The following is a 22549-nucleotide window of genomic DNA, read 5'->3' as shown; positions in this document are numbered from 1 at the left end:
TCTATCTGTTGAGATTTCTAGCCCACTAATCCTAAACCTGTCTCACTGTAGTAACATCGGCAACTGTCTGGTGACACCACTCAAGCTTCAGCTCAGAACATCTGGGCCTCCGTTCTCAACCCCGTGCTCTTTACTGTGTGAGCTGCCCAGAGACCTAGCGTTTTTTTAATTCCTATTTTTAGCTGTTAAAAAGCTAGATAGGGTTAGGAAATAGCACCTAGCCTGTCCCAGTTTACAAGTTTGAGAACTCCCACTGTTTAGGCGAGTTTTAATTTAAGCAATTTGGACTGTTGAGAATAAACAGGGTTTATTCTGAGAGTGTTTGAATTTCCACCAGTGTATGTACTTTAGGTCACTGACTGGTAACCTAGTAAGGGTCGTTTAGAGAGCCGCAAGCAAACAACAACAAAAGAAGGAAGCCAAGGACAGGCTGAACACAAATTCTGTCTGCTAAATCTCTTGCCAGCCATCTATAGCATATGTTTAAAAAAGGTTCATCCAAGCAAGTGGGTCAATTAGTCTAAACATAGCTGCAATTGAAGGCCAGAAGGGAGACAAGGCAGAAACTTAGAGTACTGTTAGATTCTTTCAATCAAGAAAGCACAATGACGTACAATTCTGTAGCTCCTTTCATAGCTGAAATAAAGCCCAGCTGAATTGGTACCCTGAAATTTACTTTGCTCTGTGGCAGTATTCAGTTGCTAATTTTGCAAAACGTTGCCAGACATCATCAATTATTTTCTGAATCTGGCCATGTAGCAAATTGCAGTTAGCTGTTAAACATTAGGGAGCAGTTTTTTATGATCTACACACTCCAAAAAATTAATTATCTACTAAATCGTCTACCTGTACCAATCGTGATAAAACAAGGTGTGGAGTTTGTACCTCACATAGAACATGAGAGCTCAGCTTGTTATCTAAAATTGATTTGTAATTTTGTCTCAGTTCCTCTGCCCCGCCATGATTAGAAAAAGAGATGCTTGGTTTTGTACCTGGCATGAAAAAAACACTTTAGACCCTTTTCCCATTAGTTCACAATGTGTTGTGGTCTCATAAAATGTTAACTTAAACACCCAGGGCCCTGTAACAGGACTTTGAGCCCTAGGTTTATAGTAGTCTAAAGGGTTATTTCTTCCACTGAATTGTTTGTTACCAGGACTAGGAACATCAGACCAAAAAGCATGCCTTACTAAAATCTATAGACACAAGGTGAAAAGGATGTGCTGATTCAGATACAGTTAAGGGTAATTCAGGTGGAATGTTACCTTATATAATACTTTTCCCTCCATATTCTGGTACAATTATTTATTTTTGTTTCTTCCAGTTAATAAAGCAGCAAAGTGGATGTGCTGACATGCCATTCTGTTTCCTTCTCGTGTGTTCAAGTTGCTAGGAAACGGTTGTTAATAACAGGTTCTGTGCACAGTACTGAAACACTAAAGAATCTGTATGCCCTAGTCTATTCTTGCCATGAGCTCTTCTAAGAGAAGGTTTAAGAAAGGGGTGGGGAAGAACATAAACCATTGCTCACCGTTTACAACTAGCAATATGACAGTTTCCTATTAGAAGGCAGTAGTTAGTGTTTGAGACAACAGACAAACTAATTTCTACAGCAAGCAAGATCTTCACAGCAGGTTTATATACCATACAGAGCAGTCCAGATTTGTTTTTAAATGTTAACACGTATCGTATGCAGAACTGAGAATTTAAGGGGAAAGGTTTTCTAATTTAACACAATAAATACAGTACTGTTTTCTCTTAGCATATGTGAAAAAGATCAGTCAGTGTGGATTAATGGTTCAGTGTAGCCAGGAATAATTCAAACAGGTTAAACTACCATGAAACATGGAACACAGTAACAAGCTTATTGCATGTCAAAACAGATCAATTAATCTTTATAAGGGAAAGCTGTTTTACACCGCTCGTACGAGAGTGAAACCAGCATTGAACTGTAAAAAGACAAACGAGTCAAAATGGAATAAGTGTTTATGTCAACAAACAGGTTTACATGCTGATTGCTCTACACCTTACATAAATGTAATCGAATAAGAGATGGTCTCATTGTATGTATATGTATAATATGTATAAGCTAAATGTAAAAACATCAAAATGTTCCCGCTTTCCCAGACACCAGAGTTATCATTGCTCAGCTGTTGGGGGGCAAAAGATGTAGCACACACCAAAAACATCTGTGATGCAATCTCCACTTGGATTTGTGACTAACCTAGAGCTCGCCAAATGTAAAAACTGACACTCACTGGAAATAAGTTTAAACACCGAGTCATTCATGCATTTTTGTTTGTTTTACATTCCCTGCCTTTTCACAACATACACATTTTTTAAAGAGCTAAACGGGTTTAGTAGGAGAGCTGATCTCAACCTATGCTGTTTCTGAGGTAAGCCAGTGGGATACACAGGGTCTCTTCAGCCCTGACCTGTGCTGTGCGTCAGTGAAGTGTGTGCTGAATGGCAATTTCACAGACACAAGTGACCCGGCTTCTCCACTAACATGTGACAATCTGACAGCAAACAGGAGAACAGGAAATGCAGAACATATTTTGCAAATGTAACAGATGATACAATGGTGAGTTAAAACATAAAAGTTTTAATGTTTAAGATTATTCTTAACTTCCATAGAAACTCGGAGTGCGAATATCTGCCTGTAAGTCATCACAGTCATTGTTACTGGACAACAAAAGCGAATCTGCTCTTCCTAATGACCACTAGCCACAACAGGAAAGTTTAGGGAAAACTGATGAATGAAAATCCAAACTTATGAACTAGAGTTATATGTTGCCTCCGTTGCTTGAACTTAACAGCGCCCTTTGATTTTGCTGTTTAAGCTGTCAAGAGCTACCAAGAAGAGGACAGAAGTGGGGTGCTGTTCTAGTCAGTTTGGGTGTTGGGTGATTAATGTAAAATAACAGAGGACATTACCAGAGCATTTCATTCTATAGTATTACTGAACTTTGAACCTTCCAAAAAAGGTCAAGGGTCACGATTGATTTCCCCTAGATTAGATGATAGCGTGGGTCTGCAACCTGGCCCACTAATGTCTCCCCAGCTATGGTACTGGTCACTCACCTGCCACATTTTTTGCAGGGGAAAATATTCTCCTGGTCTTGGCCTTTGTTGACGGTAGAGGGTGCGGCTTTCTTCTTGTCTGCGGCAGCAGGTTCCTGGCGTGGTTTCGGCGCTGGGGCAGGAGGCAGGGGCTGGGGTGCCTGCCGGTCTCTCTTCTTCTCCTCGCCGGGTGCCTCCTGACTCCTCAAGACCAGTACCTCGCCGGCCTGAAACAGCCAACACACAACACCATCAGCCTCGTGGAGATTTGGAGGACAGGCCTACACAATGTGCCTTACAGCTACAGCACACTACTGGGCGAAAATGCCCTTGGTATGATGATGACCAAAAAAATAACAGCTCAGTCACCAAAATTATATTGGAATTCACTATCCAATTTACATTTTTTAAAGGCTAAAATTAGGACTGGTATAGGAGCATTTGTTTTATTTGTTAAAAAACAAGAAAAGTAAAAACCAATACCAAATACAGATAATGACAGCTCACAGACTAAGAAACAGGAGAGCATAAAAACCCATGCAGGTTTTGCAGAAAATGCTGTCACAGTTTTTGCACTAGTAAAATGTAACCTATATACTTCCTTCCACAAGAACACTTCTGTAAATATGTGCAACCAAGTATGATCTTGGTCTCCACCCTACCGCGTAACATATATTTGTTTTGGCTGCCAACAAAATCGTTTTTCTATCTAGCTCATGGACTGGCCTGTATGGGTATGAACAGGACGGTGAGCTAGCTATGCAGCTGTGGTGCAAACAGAGTTGATGGAATGGGCACTGAAATAACATGAGGGTTGTTTGTATTGGGGAAACGAGGCCAAACCTGCTTTGGTTTACAGGGTTGCTTGCTCCATTCCTCAGTCTCCAATTATTTAGCCTAACTAAAAATCAAATTCAGTCTTTTGCAACAGTTTTCAGTTTAAAATCATTTTCACCTTTGGTGAAGTTTCTCATACATAAATCTTGCATTATTTGTGGAAGTGAAAAACCTGAAAAGGTCTTACAAAACAGTGAGTCCAGGCAAGTGACCTAACTGGGAAAGAAAAGGGAATAGGGTTGGGCAGCCCTGCCCCAGTGCATTCTGAGGGATCTAGATTATTTCAATAGTTACAATCAGTCAACACTAGAGGGCAGTATCCCTACAAAGCATTATGCACAGGAATCAACCAACTCCAGTTCATGTATAAAATGTACAAGAAGTCGTGCGTTCACTGCTTAAAAATGCTTAAGAACTTCTTCAAATGGAAGATGACTAACATCAAATTCAGCAGAGTAGCATTCCTGCCTTTCACAGAAACAAATTATTTAATTTGTAACATGCTGCTCTCCATATTGATATAAGTTCTGATTTCAGGTGATTTCTGCTTTATATCCCTTTCTCACAAAATGTCATTTGGAAGAATAAATGTATGCATCATGAACTGTCTGCTTCTTCAAGCTGATGCAGAGTAATCTGTCAGATGTATAATTTTTGTAGGTTTCAGAACATATATATGTTCAAGAAGGGATTTTGGATTTAATGAAAAAAAAACTCAAACAGCTCAGAAACACATAAGATACCATTAAAAAACTCACAACATTTCAGATGTTTCTTAACCCCCAGTCTTATCAATGAAGGTGACACACAGCTGTGACAGTGAGACCTATGAACTTGGGGAGCAGCTCGTCACTCACGTTTTCGCAGGCCTGGAGCGCCTGTGTCACTTTTGGGGGGCTGGGGCCTTGCCTCTTGTCTGCCAGTTCCACCCACTTCCTTTTCTCATCTTCATCTTCGTCTTGTGCAGTGTCCCTGACAGCGGGCTCATACCGCTGGGAACTCTGTGGGCCAGAGAGCCAAGAGGCTTGGTCTCTTCACTCGAGACGTACAACGTAAAAATCACAGCTATGCAAAATGCCAAGGTCAGTGGTGATGACAAAAGGGAAAGTTGGTTTCATCAAAATGTCTCATCTACTCATCCTTACAGATCGCTTCCTACATCTTAATTGTGGGTATCGATTAGCCAGCTGAGGGATCTCAGACACTGTGGCCCAGTAGACCTTCATGATAAAAAAAGACTAATGTCCCTCACCCACTCAGTAGCAACCTCGCTGACAGCACACTATTAGAGGATTCGGTCATCACCCTGTTTCAGCACCCGTAGCCTTTCACCTAAAAAAAACTTAAATTACATCACCATTTGTTGGTGAAGCATTTTGCAAGTCCACTATCTGCACTACTCTTCAAAGATAAATTCTGCTTTTTTTTTCCTGTGAGGGACAGATGAACATGACGCCACATCCCAAACTGACCTTCACATTTACTTCCATCTCATCCTGCAGACTCTTCCCTTCTGCCGGTTCCGAGTCTCCGTAAATCAACGTGCCGTTGCGTCCGATCTTCACCTGTTTCTTGTAGGTGTAGTAAAACTCCACGCACTGAGCCACCGTCTTCGTCCTCACCTGAACAAAGAACCACATTTTACTGCCAGCAGACAGTGACCCCCCTTCTGCAGATAACATGTATTAACTGTTTTCAGATCTTTCTGGAAAACCACTAGTGGCCATTGCTCTGAGTATGCCCATGTTAAGTACATTCAGACGGAAAATGTACAATATTTTAAGTTGTTTTGCTCCTCTTAGACAGCCAAGGAGCGATATTTTAGGTTGCTTTCCTCCTTATTTCTGCAGGTACACCATAATGCATACTGAACATCACAAATACACAAACCAGAGTGCAGATGCTGGATTTCGATGGCAGGGAATACTTCAATTCAGGCATAAACTGCTTGTGATTCAGAGCTCTCTTGCACTAGAAATATGCGAGAGGTTGCTCTTGAGAGTGAAAAAACAATTGCATCTATTATTTCCCATTAAGTTTTAGCTCTGAAAAACAAAGTAATGCACAATTTTGAGACTTGGGTGTTTTAAGTGCTGCGTGGATTAAAATCAGATGAAACTGCACTTGTTTTATATTGACTCTTAAAAGCGCTTCCTGCCTATGTAGGATATCTGAACAACGGTTAGCCTGAAAAACCTACACAGAATAATACTCAGAAAACCACATAAGGTAAAAGGTAATGATTTGTGATTTTGCCATGATGTACATGTGGCAAGATCACAATTGCACCTGAAAGTATTTTGTTGCCCTTTTATACAAATACGTAAGATATGCAGAAGTGTAAACTAAATGATTTAACAACTTTTGCATTTAATTATTCAAAATGATGGATTATCTAAATATTCTACAATGTTATTGAAGATATGTCCCATTAAAACACTGAAAAAAAAATCAAGTGAAAGAGCCAAAAATGGACTTGGAGAACAGAAGCAACAGGCTTAGTTTTGCCAAAAACACTCCTTACATGTCTCACGGTCATTGAGAAATAATATGACAAAGATGTCTTAAGACAGTTTTCTCAAACTAACAAAGAAATGGTCTCACTATGAAAAAGGTAAACATTTTTGCAGGAAATGTCAAAACCCAGAAATACAGAGAACTGTAAAACTAACTACTGGTATCTAGGAGGTCACGGTGAAGGGTGGGGCCATGTATTCAACATGGCCTTTAAATACAAGTAGAAAAAACTCTCCAGCTCACCAGCTTCTGTACCATGAAGAAGTCTTTCTTATAAGCAGTGATTCCTTTGTTGAAATACCGTCTCTCTGCAGAGGTCCACCTGTCTGACCCTGTGAAGGGAGGGAGAGAGTGAGCGGGCGTGACCAGGTGGCTGCTTGCTCTGCTTCAGGAGACACACAGGCTCTGCACTATTCACAACAAGCTCATCCATGACAGGACCGGAAGCCACACACACCCCACTCTCTTCCATCACTTCAACATAATTTCACAGCCAGTGACCACACAGGGGTTGTCATTGTTGAAAAACACAGGGGTTTCAAAATAGTCCTAGTCCTTCTAACATAATTATCCCCAAACATAGTGGAACTGTCCGGGTTTCCTCACCATGGGGAGATTACCACTCTCAAGGAAGGCCTCCTTTACAGCAGCAGTGCAATTACACTTCGTCTACTTCTAAATGGGGTTTTGTTATGAGAGCAGCACCCAAGGAGCACTGTAGCCTCTTAGTTGCGTCTTTAACATAAAGTTAACGCCAAGTTACTTTGAAGTGGCTAGAGTGGGACCTGCAGGACAGCGGCACTGAATAAATCTCTAAAAAAAGACAAGTTTTGAAAATGCACGTCTTGAGTTTACAAGTTTCAAGTTTCAAAGCTCTTGTGTGTGAGTGTCTCCATCGGCACTACCAAGATGCAGCCACACCACCCTTTAATTGTCTGTCCTGGTTTTCCTAAGGGGGAGTTTATCTCATGACAGAAAAAGAGGAACACAGTTTTACGAACTGCAGCCAGATCACGCTATAAACGATTAACCACTCTGCATGGCGGGGCCTCTCAGGTGGCTAACTGGCGAAGGCACTTGACTGTAACAGCGATCGCCCAAGAGGCCACGCACCACTGGTGTGGTGGAGATGAGGGGGATTAATCGGCCAGGGCCTGTCGCGGCTCTCGGTGACACAGCAACCCCTGTGACAGCCAGTGCAATTTCAGACATGTGGCGCCTTCTGGAGCGACGTGTCGTTTGGCACTGAACCTCCGCTACAGGGCTGTGGTGCCATTAGGCTTTTGGGAGGGCTGAGGAGTTTGCCTGCACTTCTGCTTTCTACCCTGTGTGTGGTCACAGGGTCCATAGCAAGATGGGGAAAACATACAAGTAGGTATAATTAAAATAATTTGTATTTCTACATTTTTGAAAGAAGAAAAGACATTTAGCATTTTCCACAGCCATGTCACACATAAAATGTACAGTCCTAGTACAGAGGCAATATGAAAACATGACACAATGCCAAGCACAAAACAGCACTGGCTCAAACACTGCAGTACAACTGCCTTGCAGCTTTGCCTTGTGTATCATGCAGGGCCTGAGGCAGATTCTCATGCAAAAAAACTGATATTTATCCCCAAAGCTTGTGGAAGTGTTGTAGGATGACTGGACAATTTAATCATTGCTTAGACTTAGCCAGACTCTACTGTTGACCGTTTGTGATGTGAATTTATGCATCTGAAAAACAAAACCTCTCAAACACAACCACATATAGCCTTTTTTTTTCATTAAAACCACAGTACAACAGCTTTTTTATGACGTGGTGGGTCAACATCCTGCTTTGACCCACCAACCAAACAACCGTGCTAATCAAGCATGAAACAGCAACAGAAGAACTCAAAAGGTAACGTGGTTTTAGTACCTGAATAGTGATAGTTGCCAAGAGGGTGATTCTTGGAGAAAATGGGCTTCTTTAAGAGCAGAAGTGTCAGGGCTTCCTAAGAAGGCAAGACAAGAAACACACCTGAATGCAGAGGCTGAAAGAGATGTTGATTTAATTCCAAAATCTGGTTCATAAACAGACATACTCCTACACTCTTTTAGAATTGATTGTAAGGACGCTTAAATACACATCCAAAAGTAAACATTTGAAAGCTGCTGCTAAATGAAAGATAGAAAATGGTTATTAAAAGGAAAGATACATAAAGCACTTTTTCGTGTACTTCAAAGTAGTAAAGAGGACAGAGAACAATTTATATTTTTGCATGTATGTACCTTGATTTATATTGGTCATGCACAATAACGTGAGAAACAAAATTACACTATTATTTAATCCTATTCAACTGTAAATATGAAGATAATCAACAAGACAAGAGTCACCCACAGAACAGAGGCTGCAGCAGAGCTTGGCACTGCTGGAGTAGTACTGTCAGACCTGGACACTGACAGTCAATCTGGACAAGACCAGTCTTCACACTGAACAACACATTGGAACATACATCCACCTACACATATCTTGGTCTGACTATCAGCTCATAGGAGTTTTGACCTGGCAGTAAAGGCACTGAGGGAGAAGGTACATTGTTCTTTCTTTTCAATACCATCTCTTTTTTACAAGAATCTGGCTCTAAATATGTGAATGTCTAATCCAACCAATTGCCCTATATGGCAGTGAAATGAGGGGTCCACTCACAGATCAGGATTACATAAAATGGGATAAACACCCTAAAGATATTCGGCCCTGCATCGTTAGTAGTTTTTCTCTGCACATGTGGGATGTTTTTACACAACATACAGAAGAGAGTAATAAACTATGGCCTACATCTCAAAAGCAGTGACCAAAACTCCTATCACAACAAGGCCCTGCTGAGCCAAGAGCTAAGCGTAAAGAACCCTAACCCTAACCCTAACCTCTGAGCTAGCTGGTCCTAAAGCTCACTGCACCAAGGCACACGGATACCAGCCGACCTCAGGACCGCACTGCTAGAGCACCCCAAATCAGAATCAACAACACCACAGCACAGATCAAACACACAAACACAACATGAACTGGAATGCTACAAAACCCTGTACAGAAAATACATACTTGCCGAATATCTGACCAAGGTAAAAAACAACAAAAAGAAACTGACCCAGACAAAGTACAGGTTCAGTGACCACAATCTGACCACAGAAACCGGGCGACACAGGCAGACCTGGCTGCTCAGAGAGGAAAGTTTGTGCTCCCACTGCCAGCAGGCAGAAACGGAGACAGAGATGCATTTTCTGCTGCACTCTGAGAAATACTCTGGGATTAGACAAATATTTTTCCCCCAAAATTACAAATCTAATCCCAGAATTCCCACATCTGCCAGAATCAGAACAGCTCCCAATCCTACTGGGAGTGGGGGGAGGGCACTCAATTGAGCTCAGCAGCAACTGTCACAACCTGAGGAACAGTGAGCCAGTCTCTCTCCTGGTCTATGTGTTGTATTTTACATGTAAACGTCTTATGATGTGTTTGTATTGTAAATGTCTGTAGATGTTATTTTAATCTCATCTGCTTTGGCAACACTGTAATTCAGGCCAATAAAGATGTTTGAACTGAACTAAGGCAGGACACCATAAGCAAAGAACCACATAAGAAATAGAAGTGGAAGTCATACCACATTTGGATTATCCCCGTCAGTAACACCCAGAAAACTGCTTTACTGCTACAGCAGGGCTGGCTGTTCTACGGCCAATTACAATCTACGTTTCTTCAACTAGGGAGGTGAGGTACATTGATCGACAACAATAGTGCTAGTGTTTCTCTAGGCAGTGAGGGCCTTAGTGAGCATGTAGGTTACTCTGAGGTAAAGACAGCCTGTATCCTACAAAACTAAGTGAACACGACGGATCACGATCAATTTTGTTTTCAATTTTGTTAACTAGGTGCTAGATTTGAAATTAATTCTTTCAGTCCTGTAAACCCCCACATACACAGAGAGGAAAAAAGAGCTCAGAGATGCTTTTCAAGACATGAAATGTATAAGCGCAAATCCTAATCCTCTACTTTACAGTACCTCTGGAACACATCTTTGAATTGCCCAGGCCTGTACTTGTCACATAAATGAAAGGAAGATCAGTTTAAAAACCTGTACAAAAAAACAAAATCCAGATTGACAAAAAAAGATTTGATAAAAAACTTCAGTAATTCTGAGCCCTAACCACAGATATTTAAACAACTGAAAAGCTTTTTGTTTTTCAAAGGAAGGCTTCCTTTATAGCAGCAGTGCAATTACACTTCAGCTCCTTCTAAATGGTGTTTTGTTTGAGAGCAGAACCTAAAATGCACTGTAGCCTCTTAATTAAGTATTTTAAGGTTTGTTAAGAGCGGTTCTTGTGGGACAGTGGAATTGAATAAATCTATGGAAAAGACTAATTTTGTAAATGTTTTGATGATGATGTTTTGTTTATGGTCAAAGTTTTCAAGTGTGAAAGCAAAAATGCATTTCCTTTTTTTACAGTAAGTTAGCTATGAAGCATTTAAAGCCATAAAGAGGATATGTTGTTAAGATTTGAAATGCTGGAACAATACAGAAACAAACCTTGAGATGTACAAAAATAAAATATCAAGCAAATTTCTTTTTTTACAAAAGACGTAACCTGTTAAGAAACTAATCTTGATCTGCCTTTAATGGGGATTTACAAAACAAGGAACTTTTGTTTCCTACTTGATCAACCTGCAAATTAACTGCATCCATGCCTGAAATTTCAAGAAAACACACTTGAAAACCACAGCTATGGGAACAACCCAACGGGAACAGCACATGTTCACACTGTTATTCCAGCTGACCAAGTGATGTGAAAAGCCATTATAAAATGCTGCTGAAAGCATACGTGAACAAGATTCCCTCATTCTGAGGAGTAGAGGTGTCACGTTTACCTACTATCCACCATACAATGTAGATGGATTAGACACGCCGTGCTGAGACCAATGCAGGCCTACAGTGAGGTGCCACACCAACCAGCGCACTGTCAAAACACTCGGTTTCGTTGGGTGTTGGCTGGGAACCACCCCAAATTATTTTCTATATTTTACTGCCAGATTAATTAGAGAATTGTAAGTTTGTCCTTGTCTAGGATTTTCTTATCTTATTAATGAATGATATTTTCATTCATTATTAAGTTTTAATAAGGTTGATTATTTAAAACTCAGAATGATGGGTACTGAACATCGACAGCCACTTTAACATCCTATTTGGAAACTGCTCCTCCCTCAAAAATGCTTCAATTCTGAAACATAAAGGCCCAATTTGTGGTTTACTGCTTTGTGGATATTGTGCATACAGTAATATTGTGCATACAGTACTGCACTTACAACATGAGCTGCATCACTTTTTTTGTGATTTTTTAAAACTTTTATAATGTACTTGATTAATGATCAAATTAATGATTTTTTTTAAATTCCCCATATTATTATTGGATATTAGTCACTCTAGATAAGGGTGCTTGCTGAGCAAGGAAACAACAGTAATAAAATGCTTTAATGAAACTTCTGAGTTAAACTGAAGCATTTTGGAATTAAGCAATATTTAATGTTAATTTTGTCAAATTCACTAATGCTAGTAATAAAATAAACTTGGTTCAACTCTAACAAAATTTCATAGCTTAAATGGATGTTTTTAATTTGACAGGGATTTTAAATCAGATACATCTTTACAGAAAAGGTTATAAAACTTTTAAAAGTTATAATCCTAGACAAGCACAAACCTGTTTGCAGAAAAGATTGGTGAAAAAAAACATTGAAGCAAAACAGCACATTATTCATTTTTACGCTCTTCTAAGAAGGGTGACAAGAAAGCTGAAGACGACAGAAAAACATTTCCTGGAGAACATACATGTCATCACAAAAGTGCTGAAGCACAAAGTATTGACTAGTGCGGCTTTAAAAAATCCTGCTCGTAAACAAAAACATCCTACCGTTCACCCTAATTTTGTTATTTTTGTTGAAAAACCACTCAACCGAATCTGCAAATCTGACACATACTATAGATTCAGATTAACAGGAGGAAGGATTAGAAAACATTTTTTTTTCAGATTGATACAGACACTTCTGCATTTTTGTGTATTTGATCTATAAAATACATACATTTTTGACTAAGATTATTATTTTTAAAGTAACAGAAAAACTAAAAAAATATCACACAGGGAAAAATATTGCCAAATCGGATTTTGGATTTTTCATATTCTGATTAACTGAGAAACATATCCTTCCTAATGCAGCTCACATTTTTCCATTAAATGCCTACTAAAATGTTTTAGTGCAACAGCCTGAACAGAACCTGTCCCTAGAGAGATCTGACTTAAACAGCTGCCTTTACTGTCAAGTTTGTTCATTTCTTTTCCTGGGCAATGCTGGATATCGAAGCAAGTAAGTAATTTTACTTGAGAATCTGACAAGTTAGGCCAGATTCTAATTCACAGCTGAAACTAAAAACAGCCAAATTCAATATTGGAACAAAGTCAGCGTGTAAGCAAAAGTGTTATGTAAAGATAAAGACATTAAGCTCTAAACTCACCCTGCCTGGTTTATCCCCTTCCAGGAGAGAAGTAACGTACGGCCCCATTGGGCTGGACACACACTAAAGTATTTACAAACATTAGAGGTCATCCCTCTCCGCATCCCCCACTTACCAGGATGTCTCCCTTGGCTTCATGCAGGCAGTGCAGGGCTAGTTCCTGATTGGTACCTCCCCCACAAAGTGCACTGGAGCAGGCCAGACTCATGAGGTTCTCCACTGCAAACACAAACACAGCAGCAACACTCTGGATCAGGAAGGAGGCATCAGAACACAAGGCTCTCTCAGGCCAACAGCGCCGCACCTCTCCGCCACAGAATACAAAAGGGGAAGGTTGGAGCACACAGCATTCAGACCCGGTCCAACCAAGAACAAAAGCTCATGGCAGGCTTGGACCAAAGGCAGTTCTTCGATACATGAGTAAAAGCACGTGTCAAACCAGTAAGAACTTTCTTAGCATCTTTTTTGAAGGACAAACTGTGATTACATCTGTTAGCCACTGGGAGGGAAGCAACCGACAACACACCAGCATTACCAGTTCGCCTTAGATCAAAGTCCTCGATAAACACAGCAGATAAATCTGCCTTCTGAGTAGTTAGTTGTTCTACAGCTTTCTACAGGCACAGTTCAGCATCTGTAAAAGGGCTGATCTAGGTCATCTAGATAAATGTTTAAGAGATCCCACATATAACCATTTTTGGTCAATTGGAAAAACAGAAAGTAAACCCACATTTATGAGATATAAAGTTTTCCTCCCTGCAATTTCTTTGCAAAAAAATGACATGACTTTGCAATTCGTTGCGATGACCTTTTGTATCATTTGGACTGTTAAATAAAAATATTCAGATTTAGGTCAAGTATTGTCTGACATTATGAAATGAAAAACAATCCAGGCTGAAACTAACAGAACTTTGCAATGCCCAAAAAGAACCATCACAAATCCGAAAACCACTCCCAGACGGAGAAGGGTGGTCCCCTACAGTGTATGTACCAATCCTAAAAATGCTAAACTAATTTCAAGACTAGGATGTGTCCAGGAACTCCTGACATTTGTTTACCCAACACTGCAATCACAGCACTGTGTAGTGCTCGCAATCCTGAAGGACCTCAAAGTGTTCCACAGATGTTGTGCAGATGGCTTTCTACAACAGGAACTCAACCACAACGCAGACAAGCAGAAGACTCAACAAACATAACTCAAGTGGGAGACTTGGGTAGCGATAACAGAGAAAACCTGCAGAATTCAACCTGGACACCAGGATAAGCCTAAACAAGAGTCAAGGGATATCAAAACTCGTTAGTGGCTTGATGTAAATAAGCTGCTACTGGTGCACAGCAGAACATGACCGCTGACTGAAACAACCTTAGCTGGGCTTAGAGTTACTGCACAAGCTGACCCCCAAAATTGTGTCTAGGGTAATTTGCTAAAAAGCCTAATAATCACAAGTTATAAGGACCACAGTTTAACATCTTGTAATACAACAATTTTCTTTCATTGAGTATTCATTTCCTGTCGTCATAGACAGGCAGTGCTTTGGCACGTTTGCTCCAGTAGAGAAAAAAAAATGCGACCTTTTCCACCTTTCATATGTCAATGCACAGATTTCTGTTACAACTGGGTACCGTATTGCAAAAGTAACAAAAAAAAAACGCTCTAGTTTCCAGACTGGGTTTGTCCAACGCTGAAATGCAATTGAGGAAACCCATCTGCGGGAAATCCGTACCGCTCTCTTCCCGCGGCGGCTTGGCCTCCGGCTCCTGCAGGGGGCACCACACCAGCTCCGCCTTGTGCTGGTCTCTCTGTGCGGCCGTGCGGTCCCTGATCTCTGGAATCTCTGCCTGGTACCGCGGCCCAATGTTGATCCGCCTGCCAGGGGCAGAAACACAGGCCAGCTCACGTTTTCCATTGTGCTCAGAAAAATACCTCCACATGTACAATAACCGGGGAAGGCCGTCTACACCTGAATTGAACCGAAAGGAAGAAAAGACTGAAGCACTGCAGGAGGAATCAATAAGTGCTGGGGTAGTGCAGTTACAATCACTAAGGTCCAAACACATAAAAACACTTAGCTAGAAAGCTATCCAATGTCTCACTCAGGTGAGAATTCTGTTTCTGAATTACATTAAAAGAGCTCTGTTGTTAGCTGAAAGCAAAATGAACTGTTCAGAATTACACTCAAGCTCTCTAAGAGCCACAGACACAATAAGGCAAGGCACAATGAATTTCTGTGGCAAATTGTTTCATACTAAGTAGAGGACAATTAGTCTTTGGCCTGTATTAATATGCAGGAACACCGGCCTGGTTTTCAAGTTGGTCTTACAAAACAAGATCGACAGCTCGTGTTGCGAAAGTGTTAGCTGTGTGACTCACTCCACTCAGCTGCACCACGCTCTGCAAGGCTCTGCAGGCTTACAGCCACCCCATGGCATGCCCATTGCCGACAGCCGTGGCATCCATGTGCCAACTGCTCAAGACAGACACCACCAGCTACAGGCCGTCGTCTTCGAACACACCAACACAAAGATTCAAACTTGGACCAAACGTGGATCAGTGAAGATCTACACATTCAAACAAGCCTTTACGGTTCTCTTTTTTTTGAGGCAGGAAGGAGACAACAAAAAGTATTGTGTAGATTGAGTACGTTGTGCCTTCTGACACAAGAAGAAAAGACTCCTGGTCGTTCAGGCTGCTCATGCGCAGCACTTTTAATCTCAAAGGGTCTTGAAGTGTTTTACGTTTAGGAGAGGAACCACTTCACCCACCACTGAACCACCTCCTGGTTGACACACGGCTGGCCATTGGCACCAGTGGCCCCACTACAGGGGCAGATCGGGGGGGAGAGAGAAGTGACTTCATTAGTTCAATTGAGGGGAAATTTAGGAACACTGTACAAGACAGAGTTAAATTTAGACAGGGTTAACACCTTTGCTTTTTTAAAACGTGCAGGGGATCTTTAATCACCAAGTAAACAGGACCTTGGGTTAACATCTAATAGGAAAGACAGCTGTCCCTACAGCACAGTGTCCATGGTCATGACATTGGAGCAGTGGTTTGGACATTTGGATTCACATGTAAACATACAAGCGGTACAATCTTCACTTACGGTTCTATGCTCACAGGGGTGGCCTCTCCCATTGCTGGAAGAACTGGAGGGGTGATATCAGAGCTGTCTGCAGAGGTACACAGATGAAAGCCATTGATCAGGGAGGAACTGAATCCCTCTAAACTTCCTGAATACACACATCTAGAACAACAGTTCTGGGGTCCTGTATGAGTCTGGTGCTAGCCTATCCTCAACATACCAAACAAAACTACTATCATTAAGAGAAATACCTGTTGTATACTCACTACTGACTTCCAATACTTTATTTATATTTTCTATTCATATTTCCAACCGCTTTCACAACACACATTTTTTAATATAAAGAAAAATATTCTATACTAGTTATTGTGGTCTTTGGATATGTATATCTATACAATGTTACTATGTCATACTAATGGGTCTTTTGAACTTTGGTAGATTATGCGTAATAGAATGAGAGTAATGAGTTTCTAAATCTGATGGTTTAGAAACCATTTAGCTCTCTTTCAACAAAACATAATGGGAACATTATATATAACCATTACAAGATTTCTAAATGTAACCTTGCCCCCAGAACCAGGTCCTGCCAATTATGTCTCATGAAGTTTGTAAAACCATAGCCGAGCTGTAAATGCAAAACAAAACTGACAGCTGCAGTTCATCTGAAGTGATTTTAGAGCTCACTGTAAAGATTACCAGTGTAGCCTAGAGAATCAGCCTTGATGAAGCCAGTTTCGAGGGAGCAGGTCACCGATACTCAATTGCAAAATGAAAGTAAAATTAGGGATGATTTGTTGTGAAATACACTAGCAAGCACAACACAAATTTGCACTGGGCAACTGACACTGAGAACTGATGATATACACACGCCAGCGATAAGAGACCTCCTCATGCAAGTTCTGCACTGAACTTCTATTATGTACTATAAACTATGTAGATAGGAAAGACTGCACTGCAGTCTGCTGAGGAGCTTAATACATTTAAATATATTCAAAGGTAATTAAATCCATTAGCAAAAGACCTACATTATAATTGCTATATTAAAGGAAGTATAGTAATAAAAGTCATGTTCAACTGGCATTCCCAGAGCTTTTTCAACAAATGTATTATAATTTCACTTTCTTTGTCTTGAAACCAAAGGATGATGTCAGGGGAAAAAAAATCCCAATTTACTCTCAAGGAGGTTTTATTTGCAACATCTGTATTAAAGCAGCCAGTCTTGAAAAAGTGGTGAATTATTTAGGAGCACACACACAAAAAGTGGATCACTGCCGCCTCAACCGCCACCACAGTGTCACAATCTTTCGTAAAGCTAAGATAAAAACGCCTCTGGAGAAGGAAGTGGCTGTGCTCTACTGTGTGGAGCGCAGGTGCAGGGAGAGGTACTTACTGGACCTGAGCAGGCTGCGCGTGGCGGACTTGGGCGTGATGGGCGGGGGGGCGGCGTGGCTGTTGGAGGCCGTGGACAGGAAGGTGGAGAAGTAGAGGCCAGAGCCCTCACGCACGGGGCTGAGGATGGGCGGAGGGGTGTAAGGGGGCATGGTGAGGGGATTGTCGGCCAGGCGCACCGGGGAGCGGAGGTGACTCTGGTAGGGGGTGATATTGGAGTAGACCGGGGGGGCAATGAAGGTGCCTGGTTTGGGAGGGATGAAGAGGGGCTCCGGCCGAGGACGGCGCTTCGACTTGGCCCCCCCTTTGCCTTCATCTTCCTTTAAACCCTCGCCGTCCTAGAGGACAGAGATCAAAACACGACATGTGGCTTCTCATCCGTTGACTGGCAAAGGCAAAGGGGATGCTTGCACTGTGTACAGAACCCCTCTACCAAAATGAGCGACTCAAACAAAACACCTTTCACAAAACGGAGCACACCCAACACATCCACATAGAGTGGCCTTCTGCATTCTGCAGGGCCAGACACAAGATACTAAGCAAATGGCTTCTGTTTACCGCATGTGTGTGGAAAAATGGATCCACTCTTCTTGGGAGTGTTCGTTTTTAAACATAACAGAGCCAAATATCAGTATTTAAGAATGGATTATTTTTAGTTTTGGGACAAAACATGCAAAATAAAAACACCACACGTAACTGACTGCACAAAGTGCACTGATAGTACACTTTTTTACTTCTGCTTTGTTCTACTAATCACAGCCAGCAAGCTTTTATCAGTAATCCTGTTAACAAATCAGTTTTCATTCAAAGAACTTATTAGCTTCCTTTATCAAAATGGTGGATTCTTAAAGCATATATTCTTCAGAATGTCAATGTCAAATAACCTTCTATGAATGACTAATTCTGATTAGTAAGTCTAGCATGAATTTGATAATTCTGCTCTGGCCCTGTTTTCATCACACTATAGAGCAGCTGGACCAAAATGATTTCTAACTCGATCAGGAGCGCTCAACCAATCAGACGTCAGAGCAAGAAAAGGTTGAAAGCTAGGATCATCAGAATCCTCAGTACGGTCAAACACAAAGGCGTCACACCAGAAGCAGTGAAAATAAATCTGGATAAAATGAGCCACACAAACGGTCCGTCTGAGGCTGGAATTATAACAACAACACTAAGCCTTGACCAAAGGGAAAAGAGATTATGGAGTATTCCCCCAACCAGAGAAAAGGGCAGGGAAAGTGGGTCAGACCTGGACGGTGCTCTCGGAAAGGGAGTTCCTCAGAGACCTGCGGCGTGTGACGATGACCGAGGCCTTGTGCTCGGGCTGCGCTTGGTCCTGCTGGCCGCTCCTCTGCCCCCACCCCGCTTCCCCCTGTTCCTTGCCCGGCGACGCTCTGTCCACCTGCCGGACCGGCACCGACACGGGGATGACCAGCGGCACGAGGCTCTCGTCCCGGGCCCGCTTAGCGCTGGTGGTGTCTCCGTCGGCGCTGCTCAGGACCACGGAGGGCCGGGCCCGATCATCCTCAGCCTCCTGCGTCCGGGAAAACAGACACGCGCACAAAAACAACAACATCTGGTGTTACTACCAGCTCTTATCTGTGAAAAACCACATGCAAAATGATCGTCTTCCACAGAGGATGCGATGACAGAGATAATCTCATACACAGACTCACTAAAGCCAAATCACATCTGCGCAAACGTTATCCGGACAATCCAACTCCATTCTAAAGTGGCACTGGAAACCTGCGACTGAAGGGTTTTGACCGTTGTGCTGGCCAAGTAGGCAAATGCTACAGATGGCATCAGGGCAGTGAATCCTTCATTGTTCCTCCTGACCCTGACGACGGCTGCTGCTTTAGTTACAGCCTTTGTCGACAGCAGACGAGCAGCATTTGCATGACTGCACCCTCCTTTCTGAAACACTCCTGGCAATGCATGTTTAGGCCGTGTGTGTTCACTTTGCTAAGCTGAATTTCCCTGTGTCCTGGAAATGAGAAGTTCAGCAGCGGAAGAGGCCAGCGTTTTGTCTGTGTAGTTGGCATTTTAACTAGATATACATATCTTTGTTTCTATCTCCATTTCTTTTTATTTCCTTTCCCAAGGCACTCATCTTTTCTTAAGCTTGTTGTAATATGTAAGCAGATTGATACTTTGGCCAAGACACTCAAACAGGTGAGGGTTTGGACATCTATTTCAAGTGCTATAATAACTATGAATTCTAAGCCATTTCATACCGAACTGCAACTAATGCAAATAACTTCATTTTTTTGTTATCCGGAGAGTGTTTATAAGTGGTCTTTAAAAGTATATTAAGTATATTAAGCTTGCATGTGCTAGATAGTGAGAAGGTTTAAATCCAGAAAAATACTTCACATTAATTTTAAGTAATGTCTGTGCATGTATAATCAGCAAATAGAAAACTTACCTTCTTCAATTATGAAAAATAAGATGAAAATATATGCAGGTCTTAGAAAAACACTCGAAAAACCCACTCGAAAGAGGCTTTTTGGCAAGAAAAATCATAACATGCTTCCACACGAGTGCAATGCTCCATTCCTCCTTTCCATATTACATCAGGAACGCTCACACACAACACCTGGCCTAACCCCCCGAATGGCATTAATATCAGTCTGCTTCCTCTTCTTCAAAGCAAAAAAGCCTGGCATTTGATTTGAAACAGAACTGCAAAAAACTGCAAAGTGCTGAAAGTATGTGTGACTCATAAAGGGTATTACTGTGCCTGAAAGAAGTGAAAGTGTTGAGAGTGAATATCAGAATGTCCGATCAAAACACAATAACAAGCATGGGTTCGGTTAACCCAGAGAAACTAAAAGACCCCAAAACTCTCGCTTGTTTTTTGGAAAGGGGAAAAAAAATTGACATCTCCTTTTCCATGGGCTCGCTTCTCTGCGGCTACAGTTATCATTGAAAACGGAAAAAGGCTTAAGAATCTGGGAATTAAATCTGCTGTTCAATTGCTGGTTGCGCATGGGGAAAAAAAAAAGACATTGAAAGAAGCAGTGCTGCTTTTCTAAAAATTACAGGGGGGTACTCCTTCCCCCTTCTACATCAAGGGAGCTTAGACTTTTGGCAAAACAATTTGTCTAACTGTCTCCTATCACACGGGGCAGTTCAGATCCCTGCCACACATCCAAACTCCACCTACAATCCAGGCCATGAGAGGGACCTGTGAAAAAGACACTGAGTCATGATGGAATTTGTGTGTGTGCAGACATGCTTTTCACTTGGTATGCAGTGCACTACAAGTCAAGCATTCCAGGCTTAGTGGGAGTTTTTTTTTTTCAATTTTTCAAACTGGGATAGACAACTGTATGTTTTTCATATCTCGGCTCATGGCTACAAACCCCGTGGCCTCACGCAGGGGGAGAATGAGGAAGTGCAGGCAGAGTCTTTTAACCCGCTCATCTTCCAGCCAAATATCTATTAATTTGTCACAGGCAGCACCACCCTGGGCAGGAAGATCAGAGCTGATTGGAGGACAGGCCTGTCATCCACTGGCATCAACTGGGAGGCTACATGTGTCACCATGTCCCCATGAACCAAGAGCCCTGGCTGACTAATCCCAGCCCTCAGCTGTACATACATGTGGGGCAATCATGTTCACAGTCAGCTAGGGACACAACCAAGGCTCAAACCTGCAATGCCTAATTCATAAAGCTCAACCTGCACTGTGGTGGGTGTCTTCATCAATCAAGAATTATTTTTTTAAAATGTTCAGATTTTGGCATACTCATTATAGTTATAGATAGGAAGTTTTAAAGTGTAACAAAGGTTTGGGCAGTTAAGTCAGAGCTGATCCAATACGACAATAAGCAAATTATGGTTAGCTCACATTTCCTTCTGCAAAAGACTGGAAAATGCTTTAGAACCACAAACCTTCACTTCACAGGAAGCTCACAGACTTACTGCAGAGACTGCATAAGGAAAACAATTTCAAATCTGATTCCTTGAAATGTAGCTGAAAACGTGAAAGCTGATGCTCCCTTGAAAACAGGCTGTCAAAGGAAATTACAAGAAATCCAGAGTAACAGCAAGGAGACTCTGGCTTTAACTAATGTGACCTTGTCTCATCTATCAGAAGTCAACTGCACAAGTGTTCATGAAATGACAGCAAGCATAAACAATGTTATGGTTGGAGAAAATCAAACGCTGCTTTCAAACAAGCCGTCAAGCATGGTGGTGGGAGTGAGATAGTTTGGGGCTACCTTGCTGCCTCGGGCCCTGGATGGTTTGTGGACATTGATACAACCATGGATTCAGCATTGCGTCAGAAGATCCTAGAGGAGAATGGCAGGCCATCTGTCCATGACCTGAGGCTGAACTGAAAGTGGATCTAGCTCAAAACTGATCCTAAACATACAAGCAGATCTACAAAAGAATGGCTGTAAAAGAAGAAATTCTGAATTTTTAAATGGCGTAGTCAAAGTCCAGATCTACAGCTCAATGAAATGTTCAGGACCTGAAGAAAGCTGTCCACGCAAAGCAGGCCTCAAATGTCACACAGTTGAAGGAGCTAGCCTGGAGGAAGGGGCCGAAATTCCTCAAAACTGGTCTGAGAGACTGATCAATGGTTACAGGGAATGAAGTTGCGGTCATTGCTGCTCAAGGGGGAGCCCCAATTACTGAGTTCATATGCTTTGTCACACATGGATATTGAACGTTGCAGCATTTGAAGATAGATAAATTCTGAAAGAGTATCATTTTGGTTCATTTGCTTCATCAGATTAACTTTATCTGTTATGAAGTCTTAATCTTAGTCATAATAATATTTTAGGTTTCAAATGTGTAAAACGTGTAAAAATCCTATCGGGTTCACAAACTGTTTCTTGGCACTGTAAGTATAAAATGCTTTAGAGTCTTGTGGGATCAAAAGAGCTATATAAATACAATTAAAATGCCATTCAAATGTGGGAGCTCATCATTCATCTGGAATCACAAACTGCTAAGATTCTTACTTCTGGCATTTCAGTCATAAAGGGTCTCGGCTAATTTCGAGCCACTGGATATTTGCTTGAAAAATATCAAGGACTCTTACCCCTTGAAACAATTTTCAAAAGAGACACTGTCCTTAAAACAAAGATCGAAATAATCATAATTTAATACATTTTGATT

General features: G+C 41.6%; 1 protein-coding gene across 3 annotated transcripts in view; it reads right to left on the bottom strand.

Moving 5' to 3' along the window:
• The window catches only part of mideasb (mitotic deacetylase associated SANT domain protein b), a 40636-nt gene that overhangs the window by 3510 nt on the left and 14577 nt on the right, over window positions 1-22549 (bottom strand). For all 3 annotated transcript variants that reach the window (XM_088924620.1, XM_088924622.1, XM_088924621.1), the window contains exons 3-12: window positions 18663-18947; window positions 17415-17751; window positions 16046-16112; window positions 14666-14808; window positions 13057-13160; window positions 8321-8396; window positions 6661-6749; window positions 5373-5522; window positions 4758-4901; window positions 3085-3290 (exon numbers count right to left, since the gene is read on the bottom strand). In XM_088924620.1, coding sequence (XP_088780746.1) covers window positions 3085-3290; window positions 4758-4901; window positions 5373-5522; window positions 6661-6749; window positions 8321-8396; window positions 13057-13160; window positions 14666-14808; window positions 16046-16112; window positions 17415-17751; window positions 18663-18947 — 1601 coding nt within the window. The remainder of the gene's footprint in view (window positions 1-3084; window positions 3291-4757; window positions 4902-5372; window positions 5523-6660; window positions 6750-8320; window positions 8397-13056; window positions 13161-14665; window positions 14809-16045; window positions 16113-17414; window positions 17752-18662; window positions 18948-22549) is intronic.

Source organism: Atractosteus spatula, chromosome 9 (genome assembly GCF_055471065.1).
Source record: "Atractosteus spatula isolate fAtrSpa1 chromosome 9, fAtrSpa1.hap1, whole genome shotgun sequence".
NCBI classification, from domain to species: domain Eukaryota; kingdom Metazoa; phylum Chordata; class Actinopteri; order Semionotiformes; family Lepisosteidae; genus Atractosteus; species Atractosteus spatula.
The sequence above is the reverse complement of the archived record's forward strand: the minus strand, read 5'-3'. Positions and strand labels throughout refer to the sequence as shown.